This window comes from Cynocephalus volans, chromosome 6 (assembly GCF_027409185.1).
Source record: "Cynocephalus volans isolate mCynVol1 chromosome 6, mCynVol1.pri, whole genome shotgun sequence".
NCBI lineage: Eukaryota > Metazoa > Chordata > Mammalia > Dermoptera > Cynocephalidae > Cynocephalus > Cynocephalus volans.
Window position 1 is genome coordinate 108,329,583 of NC_084465.1, and position 24,916 is coordinate 108,354,498.

Sequence of the window (24,916 nt, forward strand, 5' to 3'; positions counted from 1 at the left end):
TCCCTAAGTATACAAATTGATATGACTATTGCTAATGAGTCTAGCAAGTGAATCTTACAATACCAGTCATACATTCAGCAAGAATACAAAGCAGGGTTTCCCATCTGATTAGTTTTCTCGAGCCCTGACCAGGACCATTTTTCTAATTCATCCACATATGTACTTATCACATTGAATGTCAATTACGTGCCAGGCACAGGGTTTGATGAAAAAGCTCGGCCCCTCCCCACCCGGGCTCAGTCTCCCCTCACCTTCCGATGTTTGACCTTCTCTCTTCAGCATCTGGACAGCTCCTACATATTTCTTCAGCTGGACTTTGAGCACCTCGTTTTCTCTGCAAGTATAAGAATGTTAAAAAATATATTTAAATTAGCGATTTAGACCCAAGGCAAGGGATGGGGGGATATAGGTAAAGAGAAGCACACAATTTGTATCATAGAACTATTAATATATTCTGTTTCAGAGATCATCACTGGAAACAGCTATGTTACCAAGGGCACGTTGTTAGAACACTTTCAAGAACTGTTCTTTCATGATGGAGATATAACACTAACTGGTTTCAGTGCCCACGAACTAAGAATGCTGATACATGCTGTGTCTAGTCAGTGTCAGGCACTCTAATATTCTCTCCATTTACAGAAGCACACACTAAGTACTGTGTATTCACCTTGAGAAATACTATTAATTTTATTAAGTGCTACATGTATTAAACACTTACTGTTTGCTAGGCATGATGTCAAGTGTTTATATATCACCTCATCGCATCTTTCCAAGGCACTAACACATTTGCTAGGCATGATGTCAAGTGTTTATGTATCACCACATTGAATCTTTCCAAGGCACATAACCCCCATCTTATAAATGAGGAAAATGAGGCATAAAGAAGAGAGGCAGTTAGTCAAGTCCACATCTACCCCCACATAAAACAGTACAATGGAACAGAGAACCCAAGCCATGACAAGCCCCACCTGAATTCACTCCCCAGGTACAGTGGCTGAGGCTGGAACATGAGGATCGGCATGGGGGGAGCTGCCATCTGTTGGGTATTTACCACATAGCTTAGATCTCACACATGTCACCTCACTGAATCAAACATGCATGCCTGCATCCATTCATCCATTTCTGCATTCAGTGGAAAATGCACGATGACCCTGCAGCATTCTCCCCATTCCAAAGGAGAGGAGTTGCACAGATAAGGTCTCTGACCAAGATCACATGGCCAAGATAACCAGTAAGATACACGTTCAAGATGTAAACCCATGTCTCTCTGCCCGCAAGGTCCCCAAGAGCCTTTCTCTGTCTCCTTTGAGATCCAAACTTGGTTTCTCACCAGCTACGCCAGAAAGAGGTGGTTCTTCCACACTGTCTGTTTCTGCCCACTTTCCCCCCCCCAGGTCTCCACCCTGAGTGCCTTTACACATGCTAGAATATTTTTTTCTTTCCTCACAATGAAAAGAGCTGAAGACTGGGTTTCTTCTACAATTATAAAAATAAAAATGCTCATCACAAAATAAGCAAGCAGAACACATTTAGACAGAATGTAAAAATTGGCTTAAAACCCAACACTTTTAAATAAACACCATTAACATTTTTTATATCCATCCTATGATACTTCTCTCTAGGTGCACATACACACCCTAAATTTTAAATGGATGAAACATCTTCCATGCTCCTTTGTTTTATTTCATTGAGGTTTTTTCCCTGTTTTCTGCTCCACTACCCCTTCCCCTCGGCAAACAGTGGTAAAAACCTGGCACAAACATTTCATGCCCCTCTGCTTGCTCAGGTGATCACTACAAACCCAATCTACTCACACAGAGTTCACTTTATAAAACAGCATCATACTATAAATTTTTCTGCTACTGGGTTGTCTCATGTAAAAACTCACCACAGTAAGCCTGACTCTGTCTGTTGACAGATGGAAATAGCATTCCTTGGTACAGATATTCCACACATCTACTTAGTTGAAAAATTTGGACTGCTCATCACTGGTTCTGTATGTCTGTTTTCAATGCATCTGACTATATCAGCCCTCAAAGAGAGCACTTTCTTTGTATTTTGCTTCTCTACACTGTATTTTGGGCAGGAAAAAAACATCGGGATCAAAGGGAGAAACTCCCATTTACTTCGGTACCACCTGAGAACTCCACATTTATTTCAGAAGCTTTAGAGAAGGCAATACACAAAGGAATCCCTTAATTATCCCCCTAGTCCTAGACAGCCTATCTTGAATGTTTCTGTAGGTATCTGCACTTTCTCCATCTGTGATACAAATAGCAGATGTTGAAACTAAACAACTAACAAGCCCTGAAAAGGTTTGTGGGAAGGAAAATATTCCCCAGAGTACATGAATTGTACAGACTGTTTTCTTGGATTCCTTTAGCCAGAGGCTTATCACTCATCCCAGATCTCCACATGTGAATTCAAGTCACATATTACCTTAAATCTAAAGAAAGAAAGCAATCCATATGCATTTCTATATGGCATAACTTTAACAACAGTTCTTGGACATTTTCCAAGAAGCCCAATAGGCAGGCTCCACTCAGGCCGACTGGCAGGTGAGTCTTGTTAACGTTTGGCTGCCGGATGTCATCTCACCTGCTCCCAATAGACAGGCCACCTCGGCTTCCTTATGTGTCTTCCATGCTGTGACCAGTGCTAAAATGTTTCAGGTGGCTGGTTTTCCTCTGGTTTGCATCAATCTTTTAATGGTATGTTAAGACTCCATCTAAAAATCACACCTAACACAACAAAACCAAGATTTTTAATATAAATCCAACTTCCATCAAAATGATAAGAAGTCATGGGGAATATATCAAACCACCAGATGAACACCTTCAGAAGCCAAAAATTCACCCCAGCCATCTTTGTACCAATGAACTTGTTTGCCTTTTGTGGAAAATTAATACTTTCAGGTCTCTGGGATAGCTGAAGTATCTTCTGAATAAAATTCAAACACCTGGCTGGTGCACTGACCACTCCAAGAGGCAACTGTTAGCTCCTGACCCCCCGAGACAACCAAGCCCTTCTTGTTTCTTAATTTTTTAAAAATAATTGTAGATTCACAGGAAGTTACAAAGATAATATTGAGAGTTCCTATATACCCTCAGCCCAGTTTCCCCCAATGGTTATATCTCATCTAAGTACAGGGCAATATCGCGACCAGAAATGGATATGGGCACAACGTGTGTATAATTCTATCAATCCCATTACTGTAACTGATGCTCATAATAATCTTTCGCCACAGTGTGCCTCTTAAGATGAAATACAGACTTAAATGACCACAGCTGTCAGACAGGCTATGCCAAGGAGTACAACAAACCACCTAGAAAACAAGGTGGGGAAGGGGTTGTGGGGCTGTGGCAGAATAGAGAGTTCTTGCCCCGCCCCCCTCCCAAAGGTTTTTTGTTTGTTTGATTTTTTAACTTAGCATGTTACAGTCCCAAGAAAATAACTCCCAGACTTCAGACAACTAATTTGCAACCCACTAACATGACTTTAATTTGTAGACAGAGAAACCATATAGAATTTAGCATTCTTTCATTACACAGATCTCTCTTAAGATTGTCAAGTAAAAATGGCTTTTATTTGACAGCTCATTAGACAATGGAACTGGTCAGTTAATTAAATGCATGCTGACTATGAAAGGCCTCAGAAATCCTCTAAGTGTATATGAAAGAGAGAGTGATAATGGCTGAAGGCCACCCCAACAGAGACAGCCCTTTAGCTGCAGGACAAGTCATATCACCAGTAGCCTGTGAGCCTAAAGAGGTGGGAGGCAAGGTGAGCGGACGAGACCAAAACCTGACCTTAGGCTCTAGGGGTGTCAGCGCCCACCTTGCACCCAGGCAGTCAGGCTTCTGAGTCTGGATGTGCAACCTTTTCACTATACACCACCAGGGCAGAGGACAAGTGTGTGCCCAGAAGGCAACACGCAGAGGCGGTATTACCAGACTCATCGCTGTGTGGTCAAGTCACAGGGCTTTTACCTTTAACTTTTTTTTGGTTGTTCAGCTATGTTCTCTAATTTTCTATGACAAAGTAATATTTGAAAACAAAAACATTTTCATTGCCTAGTCTTTTAAAATTGTTTAACTTGAGGAAAATGTGGAGAGGGATGATGAGGCAGTCATGGAGCAGGGCCTCCTTCATCTCCCTGCCCCATCTACACTGGTGGAATGTGACGGCGTGAACCCATGAGGATGAGACAGCTGAACCAGGTGGTGCCCAGTCACTTGTATCTTAGAGCAACTCTGTCTTCTCCACCTCATGGAACTTATCTCTTCCTTAGCTCTAGAGTCTACACAGCTCAGCTGAACCTCACCCTACCATCCCTAGCTCTTTTTGCAACCAACAGAGTGATTTAATCAAATCTTACCACTCTATCTGGAAAACCGTCTAGAAAAGTCAGGGGTGGGGGTGCTGTTGTTGCAAAGAACTGTTAATGCTCAGACTTTCCAATGAAATGAGCCATTCATATGCCTTGAGGGTCTGACCAGCTGCCCCACCTCCACCCCAGTGTTAGCAGCTGGTGTAGCTGGGGCACCTCCTGCCCTCTGTTTGTGACCAGCCCATGACCCATCTGTCAACAGTTGGGTTCTCTCCAAGGATTCAGTCTTTCAGCTGCAATTCACACATCTGCCTCAAACAAGGAGGTGTAGTTTTGGGGTGCCCTTGACTATTACTCTACAATAGCAACAGTAAGCAAACCCAGGACAAGAAGGAGCAGGTGTAGGAGTTCAGTCGGGCAGATTCTGTCTTTCACAGTCTAAGCAAAGGCAGTGGAATCCAACCCTGCTAAGATCAACTCGTAGAAACTCCCCCTCCCCACTGCCTCCTTAAAACTTGTCCAGTTCACTGCAAAATGGTGCAGCCTCTACGGAAAATGGTATGGAGGTTCCTCAAACAATTGCAGATAGATCTGCCATATGACCCAGCTATCCCACTGCTGGGAATATACCCAGAGGAATGGAAATCATCAAGTCGAAGGTATACCTGTTCCCCAATGTTCATCGCAGCACTCTTTACAATAGCCAAGAGTTGGAACCAGCCCAAATGTCCATCATCGGATGAGTGGATACGGAAAATGTGGTACATCTACACAATGGAATACTACTCAGCTATAAAAACGAATGAAATACTGCCATTTGCAACAACATGGATGGACCTTGAGAGAATTATATTAAGTGAAACAAGTCAGGCACAGAAAGAGAAATACCACATGTTCTCACTTATTGGTGGGAGCTAAAAATAAATAAATAAATTCACACACACACACACACACACAAAAAAAAAAAAAAAAAAAAACGGGGGGGAAGAAGACATAACAACTACAGTTCCTTGAAGTTGATACGACAAGCAAACAGAAAGGACATTGTTGGGTGGGAGGGGGGAGAGGGAGGAGGGAGGGAGGTTTCGGTGATGGGCCACAATAATCAACCACATTGTATATCGACAAAATAAAATTTTTAAAAAAAGAAAGAAAGAAAGAAAGAAAACTTGTCCAGTTCTTCCCACTGTGTGAAGGGTGGTTGAGTCCAAATTCCTCAGTGTTCAATGAAAGGGGGGAAAATACAAAGAGAATGAACTAAACCAAAATTTCCCAAATGTGATATGTTCCCAAGATCATTTGAGAGGCTCAAACGTTTTCTATTTTAATACTTGGGCATTTCTTCTAAATTTTTTTTTTTAAACTAGTTTTACATTTAAAAAACCCTTTCTTTTAAAATAAGCTAGTTTTATTGGAAGTTTTACTAGAAGTTCTTCCAAAAGGGAGTGGATTTAAACAAAAAAAAATTAAGTAAATATGAGGGGTCTTCAAAAAGTTCACAGAAAGATTTGGATTATCTTTTAATTCTACTTTTCCATGAACTTTTTGAAGTACCCTTGTAATACTACAGGTGGTACACAGGCATGACAGAATCATGACACAAGTAACTGAGATTGGAGGAAGAGAATCTTTGCTTTAAACATAAGGAAAAGATTTTATATATTTTTTTTTTTTCGGGGGGGGGGACCGGTAAGGGGATTGCAACCCTCGGCATGGTGTGGTCTGCACCACGCTCAGCCAGTGAGTGCAGCAACCATCCCTATATAGGATCCGAACCTGCGGCCTCAGCGCTACCAGCACTGCACTCTCCCGAGTGAGCCACGGGGCTGGCCTGAAGAAAAGATATTTTTAAACCGCATTTCCCAACCATAGTCCACGGGATGAAAAAGTGCTCTGAGGGTGAAGGAGGACGAGAGACTGGGGGTTAAATAAGGGTAGAGAAGAGTGGGCGAAACCACCTTGGGTATGTTCTCTCCCCCTCAATCCAGCTTCCCAGGGCTTCTCAGAGCCTTCAACATATTTATGCACATTGGCCACCTATTAACCCCTCAAACCCTACAATTTGTGAAAAGCTGCTTTTTAGGACTGAGCACAGACCCCTAGAATTGGGGGAAAAAATCTTCATGGAAAAGAACTAAGTATATGTTAGAAAAGTGTTGCCCACGTGGATTGTAGCAGAGGTGGGCATTTGAAGTATTTAAGCCTTCCTTGAAATCTCTCCTTGCTAGCTTAGTGAGAAGCAGCTCAGTGCCAAGACCTCTCACAGGTAAAAGCTGTGCCTCATTCACAAAGATCCCTACAAGTTTAATAAAAAATATACTTTTCTATCTACAACACCTAAGCATTTGCCTCTGAGTGGTGCACTTAATGTTCAGGGTGTTACAGACATGCTCTCATTTAATCTGTACAGCAACCCTACAGACAGGTTGTAATTTACCCCATTTTTTAGATTACCTTCATTTTACAGATGAATAAACTGAGGCTCAGAGAGGTTAAGTGAACTACTCAAAAAATCACAGTCAGTACAAGGCAGAGCCACAATTTACTTAAGCTTCTCCAAGTCCATGTCCTTCTCCTCTCTATCACATACTTGGTCTTACTGAATCATCAATAACACATCATGAAGTTGGTTTTACTGTGCCCATTTTAAAGATGGTAAAGTTGAGGCTCAGAGAGTCAAATGACACACACACACTCAAACCTGGGATTTAAACCCCTTTAACTGAAAAGTCTCACATTGTGTCATATAAGTTTAGGGAATTAAGTGAACATGACGAAGCTGAAAACTTAAAGCTTTGGGAGACTCCATGAGAAAATGTGGGCTGGTCAGCATGGGTCTGCAGAATCCTTGGCTGGTTAGGCTCTTGTGCTAATATGAACGAGATCCTCCTGACCAGCTAGCTTTGCTCAGAGATGTTAAGAAACCTTCCCAGGGTTAAGAAGTTCAAGGCTCCACTACCAACCCCATCGGACATCTCGTAAATGTAAGCAGTTGGTCACGAGTGACCTTTAGGAAATATGAATCACAGCCTCAAGAACTGTACACCTTCTGACCCAATAATTCCACTTCTAGGAAACTGTACTCAGAAAACAGGATGAGGAGTCTCGAGAACAAGTACACAAAGATATTGTGAATATAACAGAAGGAAACAGAATGTCGACAACACAGGAGTGGGCAGATAAATTATTCTGCATCCATCTATAGTTGGATACTATGGAACCGTTAAAGTTGTGATGAATATGTTTATTAACATGGATGAACATTTACACAAATATACCATTAAGTGAACACAGCAGAGCACCGAGTGTATTTCCAACAACCCCCTACATGTATTCATAGGTATATGCAAGGGTTCTTTAAAAAGTTCATGGAGAGATCCCTATTATCTTTTCATTCCATTTTCCATGAACCTTTTTTTAAGTACCCTCATGTTTCTATTGGAAATATATACCACAATGTTAACAGTGCTCATTTCTGGATGATAGAATTAGGAGGAAAAAATGTTTTCCATCAACACACTTTACTAGCACTTTTGAAAAAAGAAAATGTATGAAGAGTAAGGTTCGACATACCAAAAAAAACCCTACAGTTAACACCACACTCAGTGGTGAAAGACTGAAGCTTTCCCCCTAAGACTGAGAACAAGTCAAGGAAGTATTCTCTCACCACTCCTGTTCAGCAGACTACTGGAGCTTCTACCCAGTGAAATAAGCCCCTCCCCCTCCAAAAAGAAAAAGATACACGCGGGAAAGAAAAAACAAACTGCTCCTATTCACAAATGAGATGATTGTCTGCACAGAAAAATCCCAAGAATCTATTTTAAAAGGCCATAGAATAAGTGAGTTTTTCAAGGTCACAGGATACAAGGTTGAATATAAAAGATAACTGTATTTTTATGCACTACCAATGAACATTTGGAAAGCAAATTTATAAAAAGAATAATTTTATAATAGCTCTAAAAAATGAAATATATGGGTAAAAATCTACGACAATGTGTCCAGGATCTGTGTGCTGAAAACTATGAAACACTGATGAAAGAAATCAAAGAACTAAATACATGAAGAGATTTGATTCATGGCTTGGGAGACTAAAAATAATTAAGATGGCAATTATCCTCAGAAAGACCTATAGATTTTTTACAAGCCCAATCAAAACCCATGCAAGATTTTTTTTTGTAGGTATAGACTAGCTAATTCTAAAATTCACATGGAAAGACAAACAAACTATAATAGCCAAAATCATTTTGAAAAAGCACAAAGTAGGAGAAGTCATAATGCCTAATTTTAAGATTTAGTATAAAGCTACAGTAATCAAGGCAATGTAGTATAGGCAAAATGATAGACAAAGACCAATAGAACAAAGAGTCAAGGAATAAACCCACACGAACAAGGTGAAGTAGTTTCTGACAAAGGTACAAGGCAATCTAGGAGAAAGGACAGTCTTTTCAACACATGGTTTTGGAACAATTAGACATTCATCAGCAGAAAAATAAACTTCAATCAATACCTCACACCTTATATAAATATTAACTCAGATTGGATTTAAAAAAATGGATCACAAATGTAAAACACAAACTATAAGATGTTTAGAAAACAACCCAGGAGAAAATTATGCCTAACCTAGAGTTAGCAAAGAGTTTTTAGATATAACACCAAAAGCATGATTAATAAGAGGAAAAAGATGTTAAATTAGATTTGTTCTGTGAAAAATATTAAGAGCATAAAAAGACAAACTACAGGCTTGGAGAAAGTATTTACAAATTGTATAGGCAATAAAAGACTGTATCCAACATACATAAATAACTCTCAAAACTTAAAAATAAAAAAGGGAGAGGGGCAAAAGATTTGGACAGACATATTTCACCAAAGAGGATATACAAACAGTAAATAAGCACATAAAAAGATATTCAAAATCATTGGTCATTATCAAAATACAAATCAAAATCACAAAGAGATGCCACTACACAAACCTATTCAAATGGCTAAAAAAGGCTTTTAAGGACAATACTAGATGCTGGGGAGAATGTGGAGCAACTGAAATTCTCATGCATTGGTGACGGGAATGCAAAATAACTCAGCCACTCTGGGAAAAACAGCACAACGGGGTTTTTTGTTTGTTTGTTGTTGTTTTTTTTATAAAGTTAAACATACACATGCCATATTACCCAGCAATCTTATTTCTGGGAATTTTTCCTGAAGAAACAAACTTTTATGGCTCACAAAAAAAAGCTGTACACAAGTGTTTATAGCAACATTATTCACAATTACCAAAAACTGGAAACAACTCAAATGTCATTAAACAGGTGAACTAACTAACCATGATATGTCCATCCAGCGGAATACCACGCACTAACAAAGAGGGATCTTAACAGATGCTACCACTGGATGAATCTCAAAAACACTACAAAAAATGAAAGCAGCCAGTCTCACTATTTTAATACTATTCGATTTTATGTATATGACCTTCCAGAAAAGGCAAAGCTATGGGGTGGAGGACAGATGAATGGTAGCCAAAGCTTCAGGGGGGATTTGACTATAAAGGGGCAGCATACGAGAATTTTTTGAGGTGGTAAAACTTTTCTGTATCCTGATGGTGGTAGCAGGGTATCTAAGCCCATTTGTGCTGCTAAAACAAAATACCTGAGACTGAAAAATTTATAAAGAAGAGAAATTTCTTTTCTCATGATTCTGGAGGCTGGGAAGTCCAAGATCAAGGCACCAGCAGGTGCAGTTGTCTGGTGAGGGTTGCTCTTTGCTTCCAATATGGCACCTTGAGGCTGCGTCCTCCAGAGGAGAGGAATACTATGTCCTTACATGGTAGAAGGCGGAAGGCAAGGAACCTAACCCTGCGAGATGCCTCTTTTACACGGGCCTTAATTCCACTCAAGATGGAGAAGCTTTCATGGCCTGATCAACTCTTAAAGACCCTACCTGTTAATACTATCACAATTGGCCAGTAAGTTTTAACACCTGAATTTTGAGGGGGAGACACAATTTAAAACCATAGTGTAGCATGACAAGAACCTGTACATGTGTTAAAACTCATAGAACTCTATATCTTTAAAAAGTGGTTTTTTACTATATTTAAATTAAAATTTTAAAATCTTATTTAACAGAAGATTACGTTAGAGAGAAGGAGACAGGGCCATGTAAAACATCTTGCCTGTCTAGAAGACTATCCAGCAGGCATCTCCTGATGTGAGGGTCCATAATACAGGCAGAGGGCACAAAAAATTAAGTGACAAAGTCAACTTCTGACAGAGCAGACTTTAATATTCCTTTACCTTCTTTTTTCTCTTTTCTTTTTTTATTTTTTTTAAGTCATGGTAAAATACACATAAGATTTACCATCTTAAAACATTTTTCATCTTACAAAACTGAAACTCCACCCATTAAACAACTCTTTATTCCTCCCTTCTCCAGCCCCTGGCAACCACCATTCCACTTTCTATGATTAACATCCCTTTACTTTTAAAAGAGACGACTAGGCAAATGTTATTATAAACAGTGGTACAGCTTTAAACACAGCTTTGGGGAAAGGGAAGTCCTGTCATCAATTCAGAACTTGGTTTGAAATGTGGCTTCAAAGACTCAGTGAGCCATAAACAAGAATCATTTTAGGACATCTCAACAAAACAATCCCAGTCAAGCCTGGTTTGCTCAGTCTTCTATCATACAGAAGTCTCCATTATGCAGCACTCCTCTGCAAGTTCAGTGCAACGAGAATTGATGGATGCAATGGAAGCCCTGAGGTTTCCTTTCCAAGATCCTGGCTTAACTTCAGAATCAAAGACCAGCTTACCTTCGATCCTAAGGTTCAACTGTTTTATTACCTTTTAATTCTTTGAAAATTGACTGCTCACATCCAGAGCATAAAATGCCTTAAAACCCATATGGAACAAAGCAGGGAATAAACACAGCCATATAATTGGATTTAATCTTTACTAAACACTACTTCAGGCTGACTACAACATGGGCCAATCCCGTCTCTCCTAGCAGATGGGGGCTACAGTGTTTGCTACAAAAAGGTATCATCAGTTCATTTCCTTTCATTCAACAGGTATTTCTGGAGTGTCAGGAAATGATCCAGGTGCTGGAAATGTATCAATTTAAAAAAAAAAAAAATTCCCTGGTCTCTCAGAGCTTCATTTATCTCCCAGTTTTTTTAATTTTATTTTTCTGTTTGAATCGGCACAGGGTACAACACTTGAAAAGTAAAGTAAGATTCTACTCCACCCTTTCAACCAGCAAGTCAGACCATCACATCAGACCATCTCCCAAGAGGTACCTCTGAGTTCTTGGTTATCCTTAGTTAGCTTTGCCAGCAGTATGCTGATTTTTTTTTTTTAACTTTTAATTATGGCCAATTAAAAACACACAGAAAATTACATTGAACAGTATAGGGAACCTCCATGTACCCTCTATCCAGCTATGAAACTCACAACCAGTATTTTTTTCTTTTCAATCTCCACCTACTAATATCGCCTTCCCAATCCTCTTATTTTGAACTAAATCCCAGACATAGAATATCATCCGTAAAAATTTCAGAATTTACCTCTAAAGGATAAGAAGTCCTTTTCTAAATCTAATACTAAAACCACGATCACACCTAAAAAATTACCCAAATATCAACATCTTGTCAATGATTGCGATTGTCTCAACAATTTTTATGTACTTTGTTCAAATCGGTATTAAAGCTTAACTCTTAGTGGCCTTTTACATTAAAACACTGTAAGCTTTATACATATATAACCAAAACAGAAAGCAGAGTGCGCGGCTCCTGAGTTCCTCAGGTCTGGGATCAACACCAGCTCTGTCTCACCAAGCTGTGGGCCATGGGCCAATGTTCTGTGGCTTCTCTGGGATTCCTCAGCTCCAAACTGGGAGGTGAGAAAAGAAACCTCGCAGAACTGAGATGATTAGAGGTAATGGTGTATAGTGCTATGGTCAGAAGCACACAATTCCTTTTTTTTTTTTAAACTATGCCTTATCCAGTCCAATTTTGCATTTACTTTAGAAATATGCATTAGATTCAAGTCACATGAAACTTGGGTTCATGACAAGGGCTTTGTCTTTAATGGTTTGCTTTTCCCAGGAAAAGCAGCATTTGTTATATAAGCAGCATTATATAAGCAGCATTTGTTACCCTCACAGTGGTTCTGTTAACAAGGTCATCAAAAAAAAAAATCTACGGAGCCAGGGCTGGGTGCAGAAGGCAGGAGGCTGCATAAATGGATGAGGACCCTGCCTTTCTGCGGTTCACGAAATCTAGTGGAAAAGAGATCAGCCCTGGCAACTTCGATGTGGAAAAGAAAACCCAACTGAAGGAGGCAACACAGAAACCCAGAAATATCTAGAACCAGACAAACCTGGGTTCAAATCTCAACTCCAGTTCTTACCAGCCCTTTGATATCACCTCAGCAATGGTAGTAACAGCAACAGCACCACCGAAACCCTTGGATAGTGCTCACTGGGTATCGGTACTATCCTAAATGCTTGCCAAGTAGACACCCTCTCAAATGGCCCCCAACAATTCTGGTGTTAACAACTATGCGTAATACCCACTTCTCGAGTATGGGCTGGACTTAACTCTACTGGCAGAAGTGATGGGTCATCACTACCGAGATCAGGCTTAAAAGACTCTGACCCCATTTTGGAGGCTCTCTGGCTCAGGCTCGCTCGTTCTCTTTCTTTATACCTCTTGGATTACCAACTGTCCCATCAGCCGACACAGCAAAGAATGAGGCCTTCCAACAACCACATGTGTGAACCTGGAAGCAGATTTCCCAGCCCCAGTCCAGCCTTGAGATGACTATAGCTCCATCTAACACCATGACTACAACTTCAGGAGACCCTGAGCCAGAGGCACCCAGCTAAGCCATGTTCAGACTACCGACCCAGAAAACTATGAGATAACGTGCTGTTTTAACCTGCTAAATTTGGGGGTAACTTGTTACGCAGCAACTGATCGACACTACTATATACATATTAGTTCATTCAATCCTCACAACAACCCTAAGAGGACTTTTTAATCTCCAGTTTTGAGCCGAGGGGCAGAGAGATAAGAATTACAGAGAGGCCAAATAACTTGCCCAAAGTAACTTTCTCTGACCCTCCATTCCCTCATTTGTCACCAAGTGGAAGTTTAGCAGTCTGAGTAATTTCTCAGCTAGCCAAAGTGCACAAGATGCATGTTCCTCTCCGTACCTCAGTTTACACACCTAAATGATGGGAGAATACTTAGGACCCCAAAGGATTGTTGCAGAAAGTACATAAGCCACTCGACAAATAATTCTCTAAAAGCAACTATATTCCAGTACCAGGTATTGCTTAGAGAACAGGAATGGAGCAAGTAACAAGACAAACTAGGTCCCTACCCTCGTGGAGGTGACATTCACAAAGGGTGGGTGGTCCACCCAGTCAATGAGTTAGAAATACAGTTCAGATAACAACACATAATATAAAAAAAATAAAGCAAGGGTAGGGATACAGAGAGCAGGACTGTTGTACAGAGAGGAGGCTGAGGCAGCCTTTCTGGGAGATGAGAAATGAGGCAAGACCTGGAGGTGGTGACAAAGCATACCAGTTGGAAGTGGGGGCTGGTATTCTGGGTGCATGCACACCATCTCGGGGGCTTGGTAAAATGCAGACTGATTCAGGGTGTCTAGGGTGGGGACTGGGACTTGGCATTTCTACCAAGCTCTCCAGTAACAGTGATATTGCCAGGATCGAGGTTCTAGGCACAGGAAAGAGCCAGAGAAAATCCCCAAGGGCTTTCTGAGCGTGGCTGGCCCAGAACTCAGGGAAGTTGGGAAGGCTGGAGCAGGGCACAAATCATGAAGGCCCCTGGAAGCCTTGACGAGCAGGGTGGGCGTTACTCAGAGAGAAAGGTGGCCAATGAAAGGTGTTCTGCTGGGGACTCAGACATGCTATGTGGCAAAAAGCAACAAGTCGGGGGTGGAAATGAGAAAAGTCTACAGACCAGAAGGAGGCCACTGCGGCCAGGCAGGCAGTGATGGTGGCCAGGACTGGGAGGAAGGGGAGACGCAGTGTAGATGGAGAGACACGTCCAGATATTCCTCTTAGGATTCCAGAAAACCTTGCCAACTCCCACTCCTGGCCCTGAACACGCCTGCTGGCCACCCTACAGTTTTCTTTACAAGCATCCAGAAAGAAAGCAAATGGGGGAGTGGGTGGCAAGCACCTCTCCAGCAGCTTCCGATGACTGCGATAATTAACATTTGTAAGTCTAGCAATTAGGTCTGCCCCAGTGTCAGAATAAACAGCCAGCAACTCCAGACAGCCCCACTCAAAGGATAATTACTCAAAATGAAACTAACAAACCTGTTAAATGTATTTGATAATTCACAGGCATCAAAACATCATAATAAGACACACCTACAGGAATTTTGCTTTCCCCAGCCAGACAAAAGCTGGGCTGCAGGGACCTCCGATCTAGTGTCTGGTGGGTACTAACCGTAGGCACTAACCACACTAGAGGAGCATGGCTAAGTGGCCAGGCCATCCAAAACCATGAGGACTGCCCCAAAGAAGGCATCACCAAAGGGCAGGAAGGACGGCATAAACTAAGTATTCAAGGTCAAGCTCACACAAAATACAACACAGAGCTAGCAAACCATTTTTCCCAAACTGTGCATATCCCTGTTAATGCCACCTCCAACCCACCACCTTCCTCTAAGGCATTGACCCCTCAGGACTGTGGCTACTTTGAGCTCAACACACGTTTTCGCACTGTCCTTTAAGGAACACTTCCACATTCACACCCTTGTTTAGTCCTCACCACAACAGTACTGCTAGTGGCTACCACTTGTCCAGCACTGACTGGTGGAAGAGGGGAGGGAAAGGGGTCAGCAAGGCTTTTTAGACACCTACAGACTTAGACACCTACAGGGAAGCAAAGTAGTTTTCCTGACGTGTGGCAGAGCTGGGATTCCAACCCAGGCAGGCTGACTCCAGAGTCAGAACCAGACTAGTCCACTATACTGCCCCCAATCATAAGAAGGTTGGGGCATAACACCCAGGCAGCCAGCATCTCTGGCAGTGAAGGGGTCGAGGTGGGAGGGAATGGAAGGAAAGTAAAGGATGCCCCCCACATAGCCATCTTGAGGAGTCTGCTCCAAGCTTCCACACAGGCTACTACTCCCCACCTTATCCACAGTATTCTCATGGCTGGGCCTCCTCTTGCAGCTGTCCCTCCTCTTGTACCTATCAGGGCTCCCAGAGCAGCGCAGATGACATCTGACATAGCCCCCACCCCTACTCTGAGAGTTGGTGGATTGTCTCCTCCCTGAGGCCCACACCAGCCAGGCTCTGACACCTGTGTCTTTGCTAGAGCTGATCTGACCCTCTGTCTACAACTTCCCCATCTGCCCCAGCCCCCTAGTGAACAGCTACAAATCTTGCAAGTCTCCTCAAAGGCTGTCTCCTCTCTGAAGCCCTTCCTGACAACTCTGCCTCCACCAGGCCAGGTCTGTGACTGCTCCCTCTCCCACCCCCAGCGTATCCTAGACAAGCTTCTCTCTCAACAACTCTAACACTTTCAGACACCAGAGCTGGGCTTATCTCTCCCTCTAGACTGTGAGATCCTTGAGGAAACTGACCATGCCTTATTAACTTCATTTTAGCCCTTGTAACCATCAAGTATTACTGTTGTCTGAATTTGACCAAATGAGAAAAGAGAGGCCCAGAGGTATTGGCTACTTGCCAAGGTCACCCAGGAGTAGAACTGGGATAGGTATCTGAGCAACTCCAAAGCCCACACCCTCCAGCACAAGGCCAGGGTCCTTCCAGATGGTCAGAGGCTGGACGATCTCCCATAATGGAACCAGTGAAGGAGTCTGTTCAAAAAGCGAGTCTGTCCACAACCCCACTCTTCCCTTCCTGAACAATTCAGCCCAAAGCCATTATAGGGGGATGGGTCAAATAACCAAATATATTACACAGACAACAGGAGCCAGGGTTCTCGAAATTGAAGGGAATAACAAAAATCAGTAAAGTATGTAAAGTAGGCAAATGAGAAGTCAGCTCAGTGGCATTAAATGGGAATTCAAAATATCACTGTGAACCCATGGGGACATTTCAATAGGACATAGAAGTCAGCTCATTAGGGGTCCCACTGGAGAAATGTGGGACAATTCAAGCATCAAAACAGCAATAGTAATGGATTATGAGCTACTGAATAAAACAGAAATCCATGAATCCATAAATGAATAAATGGAAAGTTTAATGCATAAGAGAATATTTGTGGCTCCAAAAACCTCCTCACAAAATATTTACTCTTTGCAGAGAGGAAACCAGTAACTTCACAGTGGAGAAGGGTGACAGCCACCACCTTAATCAGAAGATCAAAGTTGACATCATTAGGAATGAAACAAATTGAAGTCATGTGCCACCTGCCAGGATGCACTGAGAATACGCATCGCCCCTGTGAGAGTCCTGGAACCAAAGATGCACGAACTGAATCTACTCATAAGGAAACATCAAAACACCCAAACGGAGGGACGTTCTGCAAAAGAAACTGCCCTGTAATCTTTGAAAACGTGAAGGTCATGAAAGTCAGGGAAAGAGAGACAAATTGTTCACGTGAAGAGACATGACAAGTACACGCAAGGTGTCATTCTGGACTCTATCATTTTGCAAGAAAGGGCATTATGAGGACAACTGGTGAAAGCTGAGTGTGATGGGAGAATTACATAGTAGAAATGTGTCAATGTTAATTTTCTAATTTTGATTGTTGTATTGTAGTTACAAAGGAAAATGTTTTGCTTGTAGGAGACACATTAATATATTCAAGGGTGAAAAAAATTAAAGTTAAAAAGCATACTCCCAGGCCCCTCTCAGTAATCACACTCTGGGGTGGAGCCTGGAATCTGCATTTTAACAAGCCTCCGGGACACTTCTGGACCACAATTGAGCCTGAGAGCTATTGCCCTGTGCCCTCCTGCCATACAAAATCAAAACAAAGACTCAAAGGAGAATAATGCTTCCCGTAACACTGTCCAGAAAATGGTGGTGCCTACCCACGCACAAGAAGTCTGAGCACTTTTCCTTTCTAGTAGTTATCTCTAATAAGACAGGGCTAGGGCTGCCAGGGGACTTGAATTCTGGGAAGTCTGCATCTCTCCTTGGCTGTTCTCTGGCTTGAGCTATGTGGCATCTCATCTCTGCCAGCTGGAGAAGATGGGTAGGAGGAGCTGTAAAAGGCTTCTTTGATTTTTATCGCTCTCTCCCCTGTTCCTATTATTACACTATTTCTTTTGTAAAGCCCATATCATTAGCCACCCAGTAAATTCCACTCAGAATGGCATCCTGGCCCCTTCATTTCATATCCAGAGCCAAGGAAACATCACAAACAATTCCAGTAACTCATGAAGGTAATTAATTGCAGATAACATACACTCAAAATATTCTGAGCGTGATAGGAAAATCACAGGATTCGAAACTTAATAGCCAGAATATCTGACGATCTTTTCACTCACTGAAAACTCATATAAGTTACTTCTCAGGGCACTCATTTATCAAGAAAGCAGCTTACTTCAGTCCTTTGTGCTATTAAAAAGTGTTTGCTTTGAGGTGAGATAGGCCTGATATGAATGCCCACTCTGCCTCTATGTAACCTTGGGAAAGTCACTTAACCTCTCTGAGCTCCAGTTTATCACCTGTAAAATGAGATGATAAAAGTATCTACTTCAGAAACTACAGAGAGTTAAAATAAGTGTGTGTGTGGTGTGTGGTGGGTGGGTGGGTGGATGTGTGTGTGTTTGTAAAGATAGATATATATAAAGTGTCTGGCATATACTAAGTACTAAATAAATGTTAGCTGTTATTATCATCATCATCACCAGGGCTCTATTGTCATTGTATTCCAAATCAAAGAGATCTGGCTTCTCCTGGGGAGTGAGGGCTCAGAAAGAACTTGGAATAATGCTCAAATCATGCCCTGGAAGTATTTCCAGGTCAGACATCAAATGCTGAGTCCTCTTCCCCTGGCTACCTCCTCGGCATCGCTGATTCACACTCACTTCCTCAGAAAATACTTGTCTGATTTCCCCAGGCTGGTTTGGGTCCCTCTAAGGATGCAGCATTTGTCAAATGATCTAGGAGTTGAAGGAGCCTCTCCATGACCTGGGCGTCCACAGGAGACAGTTTGGGAGACCATGGGGTGCCCCACATGGCAGCTCACATTTGGGAGGAACAGATGCAAACAGCATCACTACAGGGGAGATGCTATGGATCAAATGTCTCCCCAACTCACTGAAGCTTCCCCACCATAACTGCTGAGGGTGGGAAATCCTATCAAGGTAATTGAGACAGGGGGGCCTTGAAGAGGTGATGAGATTGTGAGGACCATGCCCTCGCGAATGTATTAATCCGTTTGATGGTTTAATGGCGGTCATGGGCATGATTCTGTTGGCTTTAAAAGGAAAGCACATGATAAGCTCTCTCTGCTTCTGCCATTTCGCCATGTAACACTCTGCATCGCTATAGAGACACCACCAAGAAAAGACCAGGTGTGTTCTCTGTACTTTGGACTTCCCCACCTCTGAAACTGTAAGCAATAAATATTATTTCTTTACAAGTTACCCAGTTTCGGGTATTTTTGTTATAAGCAGCAGAAACAGACTAATACAGGAGATAAATAAACAGAAAAATGGGTACTCAAATAAATCTCCTAAAAAAAGAAAAGAAAGGAGGGAAGAATAGGCAACAGGAGCAGATAGGAAATAGCAAATTGTTTCCTGATGGGCCCCAAGAATACAGGTGGTGTAGGGGTGCAGAACACAGAAAGAGCATCACTGCAAGCCTATCCCAGAGATTTCAGAGCCACAGGCCTACAGGGGCCAGGCAGGTAATAGACCAAGCAGGTTACAGGCCCTGGGGACACACACAGCAAGGAACCTGAATGGTGGGGCCTGTGGTAAAGTACAGCACATTCCCATCCAAAGGGGGTATAGACAACCCAACACCAGGCATTTTGGAACACAGCCCTGTGTTGCCAGATCTCCAAACTCCTCAAGAGCAGCTGGAAGTTTGTATTTCTCTGTGAAACAATCGAAGTCTTTAAACACTGATTCACATTTTTTGGCAGCTGGCAGGTAAGTTGATCTGAACCCTTGACCTTGGTGTTACACCACCATACTCTAACCAACTGAGCTGACCGGCCAGCCCTAATTCACAATTTTATAAAACATCTCACATGCCAAAACACACCTATGAGGCATACTCTGCCTTGGGCCGCTGAAGGCTACATCCACTCTGGACTTTGACCTCTTGGCATCGTCGAGCTTTGCCATCTGTGAGACCAGAAGTCTACTTGCTAGTTAGTGTCCCTTTATTAGGCCAAGAGGAAATGGATTGAAAACCCTTTAGATCCTGTCAGAAACATATAACCTGAGTCTAATCATGAGGAAACAGCTGACAAACCCAAATTGAGGGATGTTCTACCAAGCAACTGGCCAGAAGACGACTGCAAAAAAAGTAAAGGTCATGAAAGACGAAGCAGCTGTGAAAGCATTCCAGATTAAAGAAGATTAAAGAGGCAGGACACTTCAATATGATGCCCGATTCTGGACCAGATCCTGGATCAGACAAAGAGAATAGCCATAAAAGGCTTAATTGGCCCATTTGGTGAAATATGAATGTGGACTGTATATTACATAATAATACTGCATCAGTGTTAAAGTTCCTTCATTTTACAGTCACACTGTAGTCATCTAAGAAAGTGTCCTTAAGAAAGCTGATAAAAACTCTTTCAGATGAGCTGAAAGTGTCTTAGTCACACAGATGGCTTTTGAACAAGAATGAATTATTATATATACTTAGCATTTTCTGTAACAAGATTTTATTTGCTTTATCAATTGCCTAATGTATTTGTGTCTTGTTTTTGTCTAAGAACTTATTGGATAGCCACTCAACATTTTACTTTTCAACTAAAACTGGGATTCTTAAGGATTCTCCTCTGTTTTGATTACACAATAAAGATTAGAAATTTTTTTAAAAAAGAAAATGTTCTTGTTCTTAGAAAATTATATACTAGAGTATTTAGGGGTAAAAGATGATGATGATTGAAATTAACTCTTAAGTGGATCAGGAAAGAAGTGTGTATGGGTAAATAGAGATAGAGATAATCTACTTCAAAACACTAATTAGTGAATCTGAGTGAAGTGCAGGTATCTGGAAATTCTTCTATTATTGTTGCAATTCTCCAGCAAATCTGTAAGTGAAAGAGAGAGAGAGAGAAATAACCACGTTTGTGAAAAAACATAATTATTGTCTCCTTGACCCTTGACCGTTAAATGACTGCAAGAGTTGCCAAAGCAAAAAGAAAACAAGACTCCTTCAAGCTATCACTGCTGCTAGTCTACACGTGAGTAAAACATTTTTCTGCTATGTTCCATTCTGCCCACGCCTTGGGGACAAATTATTGAAAAACTATAGAAGACACTTCTGAATGGAAGGAGTATCTGTTCTCTGGCCTCCAGGCTCCCAGCAGAAAACTCAAGAGGGTCAGGACAATGTGCCCAGAAGTCTCTTAAGATGACTTTCTACAGGTCAGTGCCCAAACATGAAGGGATTCCTGTGGGTTCCAGGAAGCTGACCAGGCATGCTGAGTCTGAAGACCAGGAGTGATGCCATATGTTTAAAAGGTGAATTGAAATTCTTTGCAATAAGGCTACCAGCAGGAAGCTCTCTATAAGGTCCAAATCTTTAATGCTTTTATTTGTAACATGGCTGCTTCTTGACCATGGCCTCCTTAAAACCAAGAACTTGGATCTGCCCAGTCTCTGCCTCCCCAACACCCAGCACAGTATCTGGCACAGAATTCAGACTCAATAACTGTCTGATGACATTCCAACCAAAGGTAATGCACAAACCATGTTTGGATCATGAATCCAGGGGGGAAATGGATATAGAAGACACTTTAGGAACAATTAGATATTATGAAATTATTGTCAGTTTTCTCAGGCATCATAATAATATTGTGGTAATACAGGAGAATGTCCTTGTTCTTGAGAGATAAATGCAGAAGGATTCAGGGAAAAACTCACAATGTCTGAAACAACTTTCAAAGAATTCAGAGAAAAAAAATACACACACACACACATTTCTGTGTATATATATGTATCTATATATGTTTGTGTGTTTATTCAATTATTTATTTATTTAGGAAAGAACAGTGAAAATAAAGGCAAATGTGCAAAATATTAACTGACGAATCTAGGTAATGGGCGTGTCCAAGTTCATTATACTAGTCTTGTACTTTTTAGCAGGTTTGAAATCTTACAAAACAAAAAGTTAGGAAATTTTTAAAAATAACAAATGATAAATAAACTCATATGCAAAGCTCAAAATGACATTTCTATGTCCCACTAAGGGTGAACATGAAGCTGCTCAGGCTGGAGGTGACTGGTGGGGGGCTCCTGACACCTTGGTCCCACCATGAGAGATGAAGCAATTGCTGTCTTGGGCCCTCGGGAACCATCAGCAGCACCCTGACTGGGAGGCTCTGTTCTGAATGAACAACACTGTCAGGAGCCACCAGTGTAACTACTTTTGTGAAGCCAAATGAGCTCTAATCCACTGTAATCAATTGGCCTATTACCAGCTGCCTGCCCGCCTTCAATTTCACCCTCGCTAGCAGCGTCCTTCCTTTCTGCTTTGTCCGGTAGGATTTTTATTAAGGGGGGATTTATTAGTATTATTTAAAATGCCTACTTAGACAGGGATTCTGGGAAGACAGCAGTTATAGCAGCATAATTTTTTAATCTCTCTAGATCCCCACATAAAAACAGAGCAACTAGATAGCAAAACCAAAAGTCCATGGACAGCATTTATAACAAGGTGACAAGGTACCCCCACAAACCCCAAAATGTAAGCAGGTGAGGACAAACCAACAGGACTGTACAGCATCTGCACAGGAGAATGCAGAGAGAAAAGAACCCCAAAACCACCAAGAGGTATTCCCTAGAAGGAACGCATACTGGACCATGTTGAGAACTGCAGGAAAACTGGGAGAGGTTTTTCCTCTCCCAGTAGCAGATGAGTGCAAGGGGCTAACCCAGGCCTCCATTAGCTCTTGAAACTGGCCCGGTAGGACTCCCTTCCAGGACAGGGCCCCACAGTGAGGAAAAAAGCTACTGGAGTGGAACCACATGTGAGCAGTAGAGACGCTAGTGACGAAAGAAAGAAGATCCAGGTAAGAGTGGGAGAGAACAGAGCCAGGAATCTCAGAAAACAAGCTGCCATGTACCTGAACACTACCTGAAAACAGCAGAAGAGGAAGTTCTGTTCCCTCAACCACACCTCCTTCTACAAGTTGCCTTTCCTGACTACAAAGAGCAACCGAAGTATCCATCCAGATAAAGTCCCAGGCAACATTACAAGAAAAATAAAACTAAGATGTGGAATATCTCTACAGACAATGAAGACATGCCATATAGACCCATGTAACTGTTACCTTCTATTTCAAAACAAGCGAAAAGACAAACTCGAAAATGACACAACACAAAAGAACACACACCAGAATTAGAAAAACCTCAATTATGAGGTGGCAAAACTCAGAAAATTAAAGAAAACATTTCAGAAATGAAGACTAACCCAGAAGAAACACCTAGAAGGTGAAAAGAACAAGCTTTTTTAAAAAACAAAAAGGAAATGAAGGGATAAAGATTTCATAGAAAATGGCAAATATTGAAGACAGACAAGTAAGATCCAACATATAGAAAACAGAAGCGCCTGAAGAGCAAAACCAAAGGAACAGGTACTAAAAACTTGATTCAAAAAACTTCATTGAAATAAAGAGATTTGAAATTAATATTGAAAGAGCACACCATGTGCCTGAAAATACTCTGAATGGCTAACACTGAGATATACCTCAGTAAAACTACTTAACTTTAAAGAATTCCTTTGGGTGAGTGTTTTCTGAGGGAAGAAAATTAGATTACCACCCAACTTTGAAAGCAATGCTCCAAGAAAATGTGATCTAAGGATTTTTGGCCCACAAAATTGATTTTCAAGTATAAAGAGCACAAACTAGTACCAACATTTAAGAACTCTGGGAATATTGTTCCCATAAACCCTCCCTGAAGAATCTATCACAGAATAATCTTGAGATAACCAAAATAACTAGCAAGATAGCAACAAAGGACTGGTGGAAAGCATCAAACATAAACTTATAGAGCTAAGATTAGACCAGAATTAAAAGGGAAAGAGTAAAGTATGTACTGGCTACATGCTCAGATAATGCAGAGACCAAAGGAATATTTCTCAAGAATGAAGAAAAATAGGGAAAGCATATGCAAAAACTGTTATCTGTTCTCAGCAATGATATCATAGTAGTGGTAATATTGTTATTCTGAGACAATATCTATACACAGGAATATATATACACACACACACAAACATTATTTATTTCTAAGATAAAATACCTCATGATTTCATACTTAAAATGTCCAAATCGAATATTACAGGGTCATTTAGTTAATCTCTTTTATATTATACTTGTATATCCTTTTCTCCTCATACAAAGCATCTCAAGGATACACCGGATGATAGCTGTAGGATACACCATAATAACTCATTTGCTTTATACTGCAATATATACATAACAATCTCAGAGCAATAATACCCATATTACTATTACAGTAGGGACTCAAGAGAAGTCCATGTGTCCATCTAGCCATACATGCTCCACCCGAGTTACACATGTACAACTGTACAAAGACAACACCACTCAAGTCAGACTGAACCTTACAAACTCTGTCTAATGACTTGGGTGCTATTTCATGGTCCACAAAGACAGACGACCACCATGAAAAGCATGGCCTTTGCACAACAAGGGAGAGGGTTATTAAAGGAGAGGGCCCCATGCCATACATTGGAAGGTTCTGTTTTGGCTCCTCTCTGGTCTCCAAGACAAAAAGGTCTAGTAAATGAGCTTCCTGATTGTTGAGGGTTCTATATTGTTTCCAGGACCAAGAGCAATGGCTGTCTCCAGCAACACTCTCAAATGAGCACAACCCAAGCCTCCCATCTCTTCCCCTCCCACACATCATGGCAGACGGATGGGAACCTGATTGAAAGAGACTAGAGGAACCCACATGCCCCTGCCACCATTCCCCATAGCCAGGAAATGCTGCTCACCCTGAGAAGGCTCCTATGTGTCTCATCCTCTTGAGCTAGTGGCATCTGCAGCTTCCAGCCTGGTATTTTCTGCCCTTGTTTCCCTCCTCCATGTCCACTGAATACTGATCAGACGAAAATTACAGTGGCATGGAGCCTATATCAGTAACTTCCAAAACGGGAGGGACAGTGATGTCTAAGACAAAGGGAGCTATGGGTTATCAGTAGGTAGCTCTGATCAATAGCTAGAGAAAAGCTAGATGAGAAAGAGAAAGCCAAAACATTGCCAAATCTGGGCACACTGTGCTCCCCTCACAAGCAATATCGCCAATACATACTTTACTCTTCCTCATGGAAGCTCCATGAGGGCAGAAAATCTCATCTGACTACAGTACTGCTGTATCCCTAGTGTTGAAATTAGCATCCTGCTGACAGGAGGCACCC

At 41.6% G+C, this 24,916-nt stretch overlaps 1 protein-coding gene across 3 annotated transcripts in view; it reads right to left on the reverse strand.

Annotated features, from left to right (window-relative positions):
- SNX29 (sorting nexin 29) overlaps nucleotides 1-24,916 on the reverse strand; it is a 573,196-nt gene that overhangs the window by 375,785 nt on the left and 172,495 nt on the right. For all 3 annotated transcript variants that reach the window (XM_063099603.1, XM_063099601.1, XM_063099602.1), the window contains one exon: nucleotides 252-334. In XM_063099603.1, coding sequence (XP_062955673.1) covers nucleotides 252-334 — 83 coding nt within the window. The remainder of the gene's footprint in view (nucleotides 1-251; nucleotides 335-24,916) is intronic.